The sequence below is a fragment of the Gossypium raimondii genome, chromosome 13, assembly GCF_025698545.1.
Source record: "Gossypium raimondii isolate GPD5lz chromosome 13, ASM2569854v1, whole genome shotgun sequence".
In the NCBI taxonomy this organism is placed as follows: Eukaryota; Viridiplantae; Streptophyta; class Magnoliopsida; order Malvales; family Malvaceae; genus Gossypium; species Gossypium raimondii.
Window position 1 is genome coordinate 41407863 of NC_068577.1, and position 14855 is coordinate 41422717.

At 34.9% G+C, this 14855-nt stretch overlaps 3 protein-coding genes across 3 annotated transcripts; all 3 read left to right on the plus strand.

The window, feature by feature from the left end:
- Window positions 1–1948: 1948 nt before the first annotated feature.
- On the plus strand, window positions 1949–3022 carry LOC105784396 (uncharacterized protein At2g29880-like). Its single transcript, XM_012610275.2, has 2 exons — window positions 1949–2314; window positions 2390–3022. The coding sequence occupies exons 1-2, from the start codon at window positions 1949–1951 to the stop codon at window positions 2642–2644; spliced, it is 621 nt and encodes a 206-aa protein (XP_012465729.2). The 3' UTR covers window positions 2645–3022.
- A 1756-nt stretch (window positions 3023–4778) lies between these two features.
- LOC105783137 (uncharacterized) lies at window positions 4779–10326 on the plus strand. Its single transcript, XM_012608383.2, has 21 exons — window positions 4779–5335; window positions 5416–5495; window positions 5573–5659; window positions 5755–5805; window positions 5900–6017; window positions 6109–6165; window positions 6262–6326; window positions 6422–6505; window positions 6593–6643; window positions 6731–6793; window positions 6902–6948; window positions 7129–7198; window positions 7286–7348; window positions 7557–7646; window positions 7732–7770; window positions 7888–8115; window positions 8204–8289; window positions 8405–8453; window positions 8541–8621; window positions 8753–8846; window positions 9524–10326. The coding sequence occupies exons 1-21, from the start codon at window positions 5218–5220 to the stop codon at window positions 9709–9711; spliced, it is 1809 nt and encodes a 602-aa protein (XP_012463837.1). The 5' UTR covers window positions 4779–5217; the 3' UTR covers window positions 9712–10326.
- A 1005-nt stretch (window positions 10327–11331) lies between these two features.
- On the plus strand, window positions 11332–13378 carry LOC105783138 (serine/threonine-protein kinase RHS3). The gene is made up of 3 exons (XM_012608384.2): window positions 11332–11427; window positions 11507–12243; window positions 12322–13378. The coding sequence occupies exons 1-3, from the start codon at window positions 11383–11385 to the stop codon at window positions 13190–13192; spliced, it is 1653 nt and encodes a 550-aa protein (XP_012463838.1). The 5' UTR covers window positions 11332–11382; the 3' UTR covers window positions 13193–13378.
- Window positions 13379–14855: the final 1477 nt, after the last annotated feature.

The following is a 14855-nucleotide window of genomic DNA, read 5'->3' on the forward strand; positions in this document are numbered from 1 at the left end:
GAATTTCTTGTTGCAAAGATAGTTTTAATTTCTATTTTGTTCTTTGTAACGATTCTAAATTTGTATTGTTCATTTTTTTTGATAGTGTGTTATTGCTTCCTCTTCTTTTTTGGATTGTTTGACTGCTTCCTCCACTCACAGTTGAGCGTCTTCTTTTCACGCAATCACTGTAAGTTCTTTGGCAATTAAATTATTTAAGTTTACAGTACTGTTATTGAAATTATGATTGGAGAAATGTGGCCCTTTTAAATAAATTTGACAATATGGAACACATTAATATCTTGCAATAATGGCTCGTCTGCCTTTAATTGCACAAACTGTGAGGTGTAAAAGAATTGGAATTGCAGTGACAATATGGTTGGAAATTTGTAACATTGTCAGTTGATTTATACTTACATTGGGTGCCATCGATAGCCTTCATACTTATAGACCAAGGATTAGGTCCTATATTTTAGATTTTTATGCACAACGAGATTATGTGAAAAGGCTTGTACATGCTAGTGACGAGACCTGTATTGAACAAGTTAGGATGAATAGATTTGCCTTTTTCAAACTATATGAGATGTTACAAACGTTAGGGGGATTGAAGTCGTCAAGGCACATGCTTGTTGATGAGCAAGTTGCAATGTTTTTACATATCATTTCCCATCACCTTAAAAATCGAGTTATCAAGCATCACTTCAATAGGTCCGGGGAAACTGTTAGCAGATCATTTCATAGTGTTTTAAATGCTGTCATGCGCTTACAATATGTGTTATTTAAAAAGCCAGAGCCTATTACAGCAGATTCTTCAGACACAAGGTGGAAATGGTTTAAGGTATTGGAATAAGTTTTATATTTAGCTTGTACATAATTTAGTTGATTTAGATTTAAATTTAGTGTCCTAACTTAAGGTTTTATAACATGTGATATAGAATTGCTTAGGTGCTCTTGATGGAACCCACATCAAGATTAGGGTTCCAGCAGTTGATATACCTAGATATCGAACGCGAAAAGGTGACATAGCAACAAATATGCTAGGTGTTTGTACACCTGAAATGCAATTTGTTTATGTTCTTCCTGGTTGGAAGGTTCAGTTGCTGATGGACGAGTTCTTTGAGATGCCATTAGTAGGAGGCATGGACTAAAAGTTCCTCATGGTAAAGTGGATAGTTAGAGGACTTTGAATTATTCATTAAAATCAATTTTTTTTGGGAATTAATAATTAAAAAAATTTATAGGTTGTTATTATCTAGTTGATGCTGGATACACAAATTGTGGTGGATTTCTTGCACCTTTTAGAGGACAACGTTATCATTTGAATGACTGGCGTCAGGTTTATCAGCCAAGTACTCCGCAAGAATTTTTTAATATGAAAATGCCTCAGCACGTAATGTTATTGAAAGATGCTTTGGGTTATTAAAAATGAGATGGGGAAACTTAGGAGTCCATCATTCTATCCTGTAAGGGTGCACAATAGGATAATTATTGCATATTGTTTGCTCCATAATCTTATTCGAACCCATATGAGTATTGATCCTATTGAAGCAGGGGTCGGAGAAGGATTACCAAGTAATGTGGTAGATGACGATGAACCGAATATCGTCAATATTCATCCATCGGATGCTTGGGCTACTTGGAGGATGGAACTAGCCAACCAAATGTTCGATGAATGGCAAGCATCTAGAAACTAGTTAGGTTTAGGGAGAAAATTAGTTTGAGTTCATTTGTTTATGTTATTTTATGTATCTAGTTTGTGAAACTTTGGTGGTGTTTTTGAGTTTTTTGTATTGTACTAAACTTGTTGAAATATAATTTGATTTATTTTCATTCATCATGTGTTATAATTTTATACAGTGTTGAGTTTTTTATTCATGATATTGAACTCAATTTTAATTTTATAAAGTGTTCACCTTTTGATTCATGATATTAAACTTAATTTTAATTTGTTTTTTTTCTTAAGATAATTATGTCAGGTGTTTCGAAATCAAATGTTCCTTCCCAATCATCTCGAGGAACCAAAAGAAAATGGGTTCCAGAAGAAGATGCAGCATTGGTTTCCTGCATGGTGGACTTGCACAATGTTGGAACATTTAATGCTGATACGGGGTTCAAAGCCAGTTACTTAAACGAGTTGGAAAAAATGTTAGAAAAGGCTTTACCCAATGCAATGTTAAAGGCTAGACCTAATATCGAGTCAAGGGTTAGGTTACTAAAAAGGGATTGGTCAATCGTCTATGACATGCTTAATGGCCAAAACAACAGCGGTTTTGGTTGGGACGACCATAGGCAGGTCGTTGTTGCTGAAGATGCGGTTTGGGACTCTTATTTAAAGGTAAGAATGAGTTCAAGTCTTGATTATCTTATTTTTACCAAACTTATAACTAATATCATTTCCTCATTTTTGTAGAGTCATAGAGAAGCCGGTCAGTTCAGACATCGTAGTTTCCCTTACTACAACCAACTTACTGCCATATATGCAAAAGATCGAGCGACTGGGAAAGACGCTCAAACAGCCGTTGACGTTCTTGAAGAAATAAATGCTGAGGATGTACCTGCTGCAGATATTAATGAAGAAAGAAACGAATACTATGACTGCGATGCTAATGTCTCTTTCGATGACATGGATGTTTTTGCTACGGAGCCGCAACCAGCCAGAAACTAAGGGGGTTCCTCATCTTCAAAGAGGAAAAAAAAAGAATTCTGATGCAAGTGGTCATTTTTCTTCTTCAGTTAATGATGCTGCCACTTTATTGGCTGAAAACATGCGGGCCACTGGCGAACAAATCAGTAGGAGTATTGCCTTCAATGTGGTAGTTCACCAGGGCATCCAAGAAAAAGCGTCAAATTTATATCCAACCTTATGTGAAATAGAAGGTTTAACTGTGGATGAACGGTTTCAAGCATTGAGTAAAATTCCAGATCATCCAACTCAAATGGTAGTTTTCTTTAGTTTACCTTCTGATGTACGGTTGGGATGGGTCAGAAGATTTCTTGCTGACCATTAAATTTTATGGTTATGTTGATGACATTTTCGTAACTTTTTCTGTTTGTAACATTTGGGATGGTATGTCATATACAATGTTCTAACTTTTTGATGTGGCAAAACTGTATAACATATGGATTGTGACATAGAATTTCATGAATCTCATTTAACATTTTGTTAATATTCATTGTTATTATGTTTATGCAAAATATAATTCTAAAGTTATTTATTATCGCTAATATTTTTTATTGTAGAATAATTAAATTATTTGTTCCACAAATGATATTTTGGCACATTAAATATGTATTGCGCTTTAATAATAATAAAGTAGATTATAAATTATATTTAAAATAATTATTTAAATTATATTTTATAATATTATATATTATGATTTTAGTAAATTCATATAAGAATAAGAATTTTATTAAATTATATATTATTATTAAACTATATTTAATAATAATTATTTTAAATTATATTTTATAGTCTTATATATTATGATTTTATTAGTAAATCCATATAAAAATATTTATTAACAATTTTATTAAATTATATATTTTATTAAATTATATTTTATAACAGTTATGTTAAAATATGATTAAATTATTTATTATTTATATTAATAATCTTATTAAAATTTAATAACAATAACAATAATCATCTACTTTAAAAAAATTCTGCTAAGGGTATTCTAGTCATTTTAGCTTTTTTCCTTATGCTATTACACCTCTATTCCATTCAACCAAACACAAGAATACCATTACGCCTCTATTCCATTACAGTCAACCAAACAAAAGAATTACCTATTACGCCTCTATTCCATTACAACGAACCAAACGTGCTGTTAAGATATATAAATGTAACGAGGTTTTAAGTTTAAATCCTATCATGCATGTTTACTTTTCGTATAGAAATACAAAAAAACAATATTACTTTTAAAATAATATTTGTTACTTTCTAAAAGTAAGTGTTTTTGGTAATTAGTGATTGATGTAATTTCAGTAAAACGTTTAAACTTAAATCAAATTTATGACACACCTATGATGTGGGTGAATTTTATTTTATAATAAATGAGCTTTAGTTATAATGACAAAGTTAAAAGTTTATCATAGTATCATTTTATTTTAAAAATATGTAAACACAAAAATATCCTTGTATTGCTATTTACTACTTTCGTTTTAAAAGGAATTTTAGTAATTTCTCAATTGAATTAGTGCCCGATTGTTTCGTGACTCCAACTCAATAATAAGTACTAGAAATTCTACCACATAAGTATGTGTGTGGAAAACACATTTAAAATGATCAAACAATAAATAATTAAGCGTAAGGTTTGAAACTAATAATAGCACGTATACAATATATATGAAATTAAAATAAAAAAGATTACATTGTGAGTAAAAGGAAAATTGAATAAGTAAATGCATCATATTAAAATATTAAATGTTTATGATGTGATTTCAAACGATACAAGTGAAATAACATTGAAATTAATAAAAAAATATTAAATGTTAATAATATAAATTTAATATGAATTTTACACTCTTTTTATGAATATAATTTATTTTAAATATAAAAATTATAATTTAATAAAATTTTGAATTGAAGTAATATTATTGATATGTGGACAGATAAATTAATGACCACAACTCCAAAAGTATGGATTAAAAGTAGGAGTTGCTTAGGGCTCATGCGAATCTCACAGCACCGAATCAAAGTGATTTATTCATCCACATGTAACCTTAATATTGTGATTATTCTTAATATCTAAAACTGTGACTTGGTCGCTCGTGTGCACACATAGCTATAAAAAATGAAAACCCTTTTCTTCCCATCCCATCCCTTTCCCTCACCCGCCGCCTTGAAGTTTAAGTTAAATATATATTTGCATTGTTGAAGCGCATTGAGCATTAACAGAGGGAGGCAGCTTTTCCTGATTTTGATTCTCTTATCCACATTCCCTCCTTTCCATTTCTCATTCCCATACTGCGAAATTTATCGTAAACACCGTCACCTGTCGTTGTTTCTTTTGATTTTCATTTCGCTTTCGTTTTCGATTTCGATTTAGAGGCTGCCCCTTGGCTTAGGCCTTGGATTTGGCTTTGGACTTTGGTTTTATCACAGCAAGACCAAAGCTTGCTTTGCTTCTTCTTTTTTTTTTTTTTTTTTACTGCTATAAATAACCACTGTCTTGGCTCCTCCACTTTCTAATTTTGTTTCAAAGAAGGCATTTCTCAAGGAAAAGAAAAAAAAATATGAAGTACGTGCTGGTTACTGGAGGCGTTGTTAGCGGTCTGGGGAAAGGGGTAACCGCTAGCAGTATCGGTCTTCTCCTTAAATCATGCGGCTTTCGCGTCACTTCCATTAAGATTGGTACTTATTTCTTCTTCTACGTTGAAATCCCAATGCTTTCGCCTATAGAATAAACCCTTCTGTTTTAATGCCATCTGCAGATCCTTATCTCAATACTGATGCCGGTACAATGTCCCCTTTTGAGCATGGCGAGGTTTTTGTCCTCGATGATGGAGGCGAGGTAATCTTTTTTTTTTCTTTTACTTTATCATCAAATGCTGTTGATGATGTAAATTAAACCCTGTTCTGCATTTGAAGGTGGACTTAGACCTTGGAAACTATGAGCGGTTTCTTGACATTACGTTAACGCGTGACAATAATATAACAACAGGAAAGATTTATCAGGTCCATTCTCATCTTCTTCTTTTTTTTTCTCTTTCAATTCAAGATTTCTACCTTCTGAAAGTCTCTTATCAATCCCATGCCTTTGATTTTGACAGTATGTTATTAACAAGGAGAGAAAGGGAGATTATCTTGGAAAGACTGTTCAGGTCTGTTTTAGAGGTTATGGTATTTTTTCAACAAAGCTTCCCAACATGTTTTATACTTTAAATTTCCTAATTTTGTTTTCCTTCTTTGCTTTAGGTTGTTCCTCACATTACTGATGCGATACAAGAGTGGATAGAACGTGCAGCATTGATACCAGTGGATGGGAAGGAAGGTCCTGCCGATATTTGTGTCATTGAATTAGGTGGAACTATAGGTACATTCACTTCAAGAGTGTGTCTTTGTTGCATTTCTTTTTTATTTTTTCTTTTTGTTCTGTTTCTTACTTGCAACTTTTCTTGGTCCAGGGGACATTGAATCTATGCCATTTATTGAGGCACTTGGGCAATTCTCCTACCGCGTAGGTAAGACTATTCTGTTATGCTTCCTTATCTAACCGGTTTATACTAATTCTTTTGAATGATATGCTGGTGGGATTTACTTTGTGTTTCTCGTCTTAGGCACTGGCAATTTCTGTTTGGTTCATGTCAGCCTTGTGCCCGTTCTCAATGTTGTTGGTGAACAGGTATTTCTTGATGCTTTATCTTTTACATGAAATGAACTTCTCTTTTTTGACGTGTCATTATTTCTAATTATCATTATTACCAAATCAAATAACAGAAAACAAAGCCTACCCAGCATAGTGTTCGTGGACTTAGAGGACTTGGCTTGACACCAAATATTCTTGCTTGTCGCAGTACAATGGTTCTACTCTCATTTCTCTTTTTCGAATGTATTTTCCAGTGCTGATTTGGCATTTCTTATTCACTCACCTATATTTTTTTGCAATAGGCGCTTGATGAAAATGTCAAGGAAAAGCTCTCTCGGTTTTGCCATGTGCCGGTAATGCAACATAAAGCTATTTGTCTGCTTCTTGTCCATCTTTGAAATCAGTAATTACTGTTATTAAGCAATATGACCTATTTTCAGGCAGAAAATATTGTCACACTCTATGACGTTCCAAATATTTGGCACATTCCTTTACTACTAAGGGTAAGTAGTTCACTTTTTGAGTATTTGTAGTCTAACATCTTAGGACGAAACTAGAACTGACAATATCTATTTACTAATTCATTTGTTTATTTTTCTGGTCATGAATAGGATCAAAAGGCACATGAAGCACTCTTGAAAGAACTGAACCTCCTAGGGTTTGTCCAATGAACTCTCTAATCCACCCTGCATTAATATCTTTTCCTTTTGATTGCATGATCCATCTCAAATTCGTCTATGTTCTCTTTATGTTTTGGCTATGATGAGGATACTTATTCATTTTGCCACTTCTGGATCTAGTTTTCTGGTACGTCTATTTACAATTGTATGAATTGCAGGATTGCAAGGAAACCTGACTTAACAGAGTGGACTGCTAGGACCAAAGTTTATGACATGCTTCATGATCCTGTGGGTGGAAAGCATCAGTAAATTGTTATCTGCATCTATTTGCATATGGTGAAAATCATAATGCGTTTGCATTCTTTTACATTGCAGGTTAAAATTGCCATGGTTGGAAAATATGTTGGGCTTAAAGATTCTTACCTTTCTGTTTTAAAGGTGAAAGCTTTCTTTGTTCTGAAAAATATGAAAAGCTCCATCCTTTGTAGTTGTTGTTCATTTATTTATTTCTGCCCCTTCTACCAAGTCATTTCAGCTAGTGCTGCTTACTGTACTCTTACAATGCTTCCCTACAGAATCCTAGTTGGGAAGAGCAAATAGGCATGCAGTGAAATTGGTTTCTAATTTTTTCGGTTCACTGTGATAGGCACTTTTGCATGCATCTGTTGGCTGCCGCAAGAAGCTAGTTGTCGAGTGGGTTGAAGCAAGTCATCTTGAAGATATTACTGCTAAAGTGGTCAGTTTTGATTGTAATACTTCCCTACCACTTTTAAATTGTAGTACTTATATACTCACAATGTCTATAAATTACCACCTTACAGGATCCTGACACTTACAAAGCAGCATGGAATCGTTTGAAGGTTCTTCTCACCACAATTGTTAACTTGGAATGATTTATTTTAAATTTGTGTTTATATCCTTCAGTTTCTCTTGAGCTATTTCCTTGGAAAGAACCTCTGAAAGGTCTTTTACTGTAGGGTGCTGATGGTATCTTGGTTCCCGGAGGTTTTGGTGATAGGGGAGTGCAAGGGAAAATTCTTGCTGCGAAGTATGCTCGTGAAAGCAAAGTTCCTTTCCTTGGCATCTGCCTTGGGATGCAAATAGCTGTAGTAGAGTATGCACGTTCGGTTCTTGGCCTGTATGATGCAAATACTGAAGAGTTTGATCCTCAAACCTCAAATCCTTGTGTCATATTTATGCCGGAGGTTTATAAACATATTATTTTTGAAAAAAAAAAAAACCTTGTCTAGTACCATTAAGTGAATAGTATGTATTGTTTGTTTTATTTCACAGGGTTCTAAAACTCATATGGGAGGAACAATGCGTCTGGGATCAAGGAGGACTTACTTCAAGGTTCCTGACTGCAAATCTGCCAAGTTGTAAGAACGTGGCTCTCTTAAGCTTAATGCTTATATGTGAAGTTACAAACTTAATGAAATTTTTAGGTTTATATTCTATGCATCATATCTTTTTCTTAATAGCTGTTTATTCTAGGTACGGTGATGCAACCTTTGTTGATGAACGGCATCGGCATAGATATGAGGTAGTCTACGCATGGGAATTGCAATTTATATGTGAGTGGAAGACTGTTTATTTTTAAGTTCTTAAGAATGATGTTCATCCTTTGTAGGTCAATCCTGATATGATATCACAACTTGAAGCAGCTGGTCTATCATTTGTTGGCAGAGATGAAAGTGGTAGGCGGATGGAGGTAAGTTACATACAAGAGTAGCATAGTTTATCTATAGGAAAGCCCATACTTCCCTGGCTCTACATTTTCACTGATTGTTACTTCTGAATTTAGTGCCTTATGATTATGAGCATTGTTTGTTGGCTGCGCAGATTGTAGAACTACCAAGTCATCCATATTTTATTGGTGTTCAGTTCCATCCTGAATTCAAGTCCAGGCCAGGAAAACCATCTGCACTTTTCTCAGGTACTTGTCCACAATTTTGTAATATCTGGAATTAAGGGTTTACGGTGATTGCAGCATAATTGCATTTGGTATTTACGCTTATTTCATCTTTATGTGTTGTGCCTCCACTTGCTTAATGCTGCATTTTCTCCACGGTCCACTAGAACGGTTAGCTAAATTTAGGGGTGCCACTGCATGTAGGACATTTGGGTCATTTTTGTAGTGTGCAACAATTGAAGGTGATGTGCTGTTTTCGTTCTTGTTGCTCCTGATTCTCATTCAATACAAAAATATTTCCTCCATAATTTGAGGCATTGCATATTTGTTAGTTGTGCCATAAATGAGCTCATTTAGAATGCCAAAGCAGCAAAAGTGCATCTTGCTGCTGCATTGGAATCTGTAACCTGGAGAGTCAGTTGCCTAGATTGCTGACTGTTTGCCTGGATTAATTCTGAATAATATGTTAGTTAGGTGATTGACTTCAATGCAGTTGACGTCTGTGATCTGCATTGAAGTGCATAACACGATTGGAGAATTTGTTGTTGGGTTGTGATTATGTCATGTCTCTAGCATGTACGAATATTGCTTATACTAATGCTTGGCAGTAGGATATTTCTCTTTCACGAAGGAACACCTAAAAATCATCTGTTGAACTTTGGCAGTCAAAAGGTCACCATATAATTTTTGTAAATCTCCAGGGCTTATCGCTGCATCATGTGGGCAAATGGACTTGCTTTTAAACAAATCTGATCATTTGAGCAATGGAATGGCAAATGGGATAAATGGGAAAGCAACTTCCAAGCCCCGGGCAAACGGAAACTGTTTCAAGTCATCCAACGGATCATTAAATGGTGTATACAGCAATGGTAATGGTGTCCACCATTAAGGAAGCTGGATAGAACTCTTCTGGTTATGGGTTTAAGTGTGCGTCTCCAAGAGCTTTACATGGACAACGTTTTATATTATGGGTTAAGTTTCCCCAAGAGTTTTTCAATAGAACTTGGGCGTGTCTGTACAGTGGTCGAGTACAAGTAGGGTTTAGCAATTGAGAAACATACTTTTTTCCAGGGAGTTGTTGGGTTTTTGGTGTTGGATGAAACGGATATATATATCATTATATGCAACAGGAGGTTAGAGAATATGGACAAGAGGTGTCCAAAGTTGAACTTAATATCCTCTGTTTGCTAGGATTTGGCTTTAATTCATTTAGATTGTAAGAAGAGAATGCTCTATCAACAATTGAAGACCTAGCATTCCTCTGCAACTATACACAAGCCTTTATGTTTGCAGTAGAAGAAACTGCATGATGATGAAGATGCTGATGATGTTGCATTTTAGATTAGAGAAATTGGAATCTCTCTTATATTATTCTATAGGTTGATTTGAGTTTTGGGTTTTATGATATGTATTGCAGTTTCATATCAAGCCTACTTCTGGATTTTATTCACTGTTATAAGGACAAATATTATCATCATTGTTATGGAGTTAAAATTGATCATGATATCGGATCCAAATCTTTAATAACAAAACTCGTGCTTGCTTTGAGTTTCAATATTTGATTACGAATTATTTGGATTTTATATTTGAGTCCAATTTTGTTTTGTTAGGCTATCTCGTTTAACGTGTTCAATCTGTAAATTTAGGTCTCACGTGATGATTTATAACTAGAATCAAATTAGTCAATCTCACGGGGTGAAGAGGTTAGAAATACAAATACATAAATAGAATATCATATTATGAAGTCATTCATAGCAAATTCGTGTTGCCAACCAGTGATTAGTTAGTGGAGAATCACAAAGAGATTATTCATAGGTGCAACATAATGGTTGTTTATAAATAACAAAACAAACATTAAGTGGTAACCAAAAGGAAGGAAAGGTAACTGTGATATAGGGAAAATAAATATCTTTTGCCAAAAAACTGAGGGTAGGAAATGTATAGACAACTACTCTGCCATAAATATTATTTAACCAGAAATTTCCTATTTCATAAAAGCCGAGGATTAAACGGTGAACCATTCAAAAAATCCAGAAATACTTCAATTAGCTAATGGGTTTGTTTGTTGTTTATTATCTCTCACAATTCATTTATTCTTTTAATCCCTCAAATCTCTCTCCCCATTACCAAAACAATCATAATTAATTAAACTCCCTTCTTTTTTCCCCATTAGATAGATCTGTACATCTATGATGGGTGGTGGTGCCGCTGCTCCTTCACTTTCATTTCCGACCAAAATCTTGTTAGCCTGCTGTGTCCTAGACTGCTTCTTTAATTTAATTTATACTAACTAAATTCCCTTCCTTCTGGTTAGTCCTCCATGTCACCCTTCCTTTTGTTTTTCTGCATTTTTTTATATAAAAAAAATATACTAATTATTTGTCATGTTCTTTGAAGATCTTGTCTTTACATTACATGCATGGATCATGTTTTACGTGCCTACCATAATCTTAGAAAACGTGTTTAACCGATCAAAACATGCATGCAATTGCAAAACATGATTTGTGTGTGTGTTTTTTTAATGTGTTGATCAGGAGTCGTTCGAGTTTCTAATTGGTACATGTCGTCAAAAATTAACAAAACCCTCAACTCTGACAATAACGAGGTAGCGTATGCGTAACTTTCTGGTACAATCTTTTTCTTTTTTTTCTTAATTTTAATGGTGGTGTTGATATGTGATGAAGTCGAGCCTTATGTCATCGGGAGCAGCAACAGATTCACAACATTCCAAGAAAAAGAACAGCTTAGCTTGTAATCCACCACCTCAAGACCAAAGGAAAGTGGAAGGGATGGGTAAAAACAGTTCCAGTGGTGCATCACATCATGGACATGGGTCCAAAGTGAATGAAAACGTGTCATCTAACCACCAATATGCCCCAAAAATGATGGATCCTGTTAAGATGCCCAATACCTCATCAGATGCTGACTTTCACAGCTCCTGGGCCAAAACCAACGATGCAAGAAATGCCAATCATCAAGGGAGTAGGAACAGCAATCGCAGTGACAGCATGGAGAGCACCACCGCGCCGCTTAGGCCGCATACCGGGGGTGATGTACGGTGGGATGCAATTAATTCTGTGAGTGCCAAAGGTCCTATTGGTCTGAGCAACTTTAGGCTTCTGAAGCGCATTGGATATGGAGACATAGGGAGCGTGTACCTGGTTGAACTTAGAGGAACCAATGCGTATTTCGCAATGAAAGTGATGGACAAGGCATCCCTGGCAAGCAGGAACAAGTTGCTGAGGGCCCAAACGGAACGAGAGATTCTTGGCCTTCTTGACCACCCTTTCTTGCCAACTCTCTATTCCTACTTTGAGACTGAAAAATTCTATTGTCTGGTGATGGAATTCTGCAGTGGGGGCAATCTTCATTCCCTCCGCCAAAAGCAACCCAACAAGCATTTCACCGAGGAAGCTGCAAGGTTCATACCTATTTAGTTGGAGTTGTAGGCCATTGATTGGAGATTCAGCTTAATTAATGCTTGATTTGGGTTTTGCAGGTTCTTTGCATCAGAGGTGTTGCTGGCACTGGAGTATTTGCATATGCTAGGTATAGTATACAGGGATTTGAAGCCAGAAAACGTGTTGGTAAGAGATGAAGGCCATATAATGCTCTCAGATTTCGACTTATCGCTCCGTTGCTCCGTCAGTCCGACACTGGTGAAATCCTCATCCAGTCATCAAGCGAGCAACGGCGGCGGCTCCACTGGAGGCATCTTGGACAACGAGCACGTCCCCGCGCATGGCTGCATGCAGCCATCCACATTCTTCCCCCGCATCTTGCCTGGCAAAAAGAACCGCAAATCCAAATCAGATTTCGGTCTCTTCGTGGGAGGCTCCATGCCGGAGTTAATGGCGGAACCCACCAACGTCCGATCCATGTCCTTCGTCGGAACACACGAATATTTAGCACCGGAAATCATCCGAGGCGAGGGTCACGGCAGCGCAGTCGACTGGTGGACCTTCGGGATCTTCTTGTACGAACTCCTGCACGGGACGACCCCATTCAAGGGCCAAGGGAACCGAGCCACTCTGTTCAACGTAGTAGGGCAGCCGTTGAGATTTCCGGAAACTCCACAAGTAAGCTTCGTGGCTCGCGACCTTATACGAGGCCTACTGGTTAAAGAACCCAGTAAACGAATCGCATGCAAAAGGGGAGCAACGGAGATAAAGCAGCACCCATTCTTCGAAGGGGTGAACTGGGCACTGGTGAGGAGCGCAATGCCGCCGCACGTGCCGGAACCGGTGGACTTTTCGCTGTTGTCTGCAAAGGAAGAGAAGAGGAATCATCATCTTCAACATGAACTTGGAGATCCTGGAGCTCCTCAAAAAGCCAATTCCTCTGACTATGTACAATTCGAGTACTTTTAGCACCACATTTCTCCCATTAATTCACTGCTGCAAATTGATTCATATGAGATGAATTTCAATATATAATTATAATTAACTATAATTATAAGTATGATAATTATTACTATATAGTCTTATACGTATACAGATTGTTGTATGCTTAGTAGGATTGGAGTTTTTGTTTCAAGCTCTCCTGTCATTATTACTACTAGAAATGTGTAAAATTTCTCACATTTTTAACATGTATCTCTTTATATTTCTTTTAAAAATTATCTTGAAATATTAGAAATTTCGCCTTTCTATTTTATTTTCTTTTGTTAGATTTGAAATTAAATATAATTTAACAACCAGGTGTATATTTAATGGCAGATTATCATTGTATGAGTCTCAGACTAAACCCGAAACGAAGCAATTTTACCCATTACAATTTCATCACAATTGTTGTTTGGATAATATATCAATTGCTCAGTTGGTTTTTTTAAAATGTACTGCTGCACCTTTAGTTTCACACCAATGGTTTTTTATCCCATAGAAATTTTGCTTTACAACACACATTTGCCCATTTATTATTTTTTTATTTTTACTTTTGCAAACGTAAATCATACAAATCTATTATACTTTTGGGTTTTGACCACAATAAACATATTCTTTTAATTAATTTTATTGCAGTATAATAAACTAAGAAATGATTTTGTTAAAACATCATAAGATAACAAGTAAATGATATTTTAATTGAGTAAAAATATAATATTTTTAATATTTAATTATGTAACTATCATTCAAACAATATAAAAATATGTATCTTCAAGGAATGGAGTCTGCGACAGGACTCTTGGGCGGGCCCCTAAAAAGGTGAGTGTAACATCCCTAAAACCCCTTAAGTTAGAAATGTTGCTAATACAAGATGACATGTGTTAGAATTTTCGAAGGAAAAAAATAAGAATTATTAGCATTAGTAGAGAAAGTAATTGGATACCAAAAGAAATTGAAAAGACTCGTGCATTGAGAGCAAAATGAAAAATTATTAGTGTTAGTATAAGTTCGATTACGTATTTGATATATTCATGAAGTAGAAAAAGAAAAGAAATGATGAAAGTGTTAGAAACAAAGTGAGTACATGGTTACAAAAGTGAGGACAAAAGGAATTAAAGCAAAAATAATGAAATTCTACAAAAGAGAGGTAAGTACATCCAAAATCTTACCTTACTCAATTAAAGTATGTGTGATTTTCATTTAAATTGTTATACTAAAATTCTTAAGATTGAACTATATATATATATATATATATATATATATATATATGTAGAAATATTAATATTTATTATGAAATTAATTAGAAAGATGTGGATATATGAGCTTTGTTCTAACAACAAAGTAAATAGACTAGGTGAAGTGAAAATTAAAGTAAAAAGGATTAATTGTAAAGTGTACAAAAGTTTGTGTGAAATGAGATAATATGATAAAGTACTTAAATGAAGAGTTAAGTGCTAGTAAGATTGATATAAAGTGATATTAAAAAGATACCATAGTGATTATTGAATTAAATGACATTAAAGACTAAATTGTACAATATTCAAAAGTAATTAAGTGTACTAAAACTTTGAAATAACATATTTAAGTGTAGTGATTTATAGAAGTGAAGTGAATTTCAAAGTGAAAATATAATGATTAATGAAAAGGATTA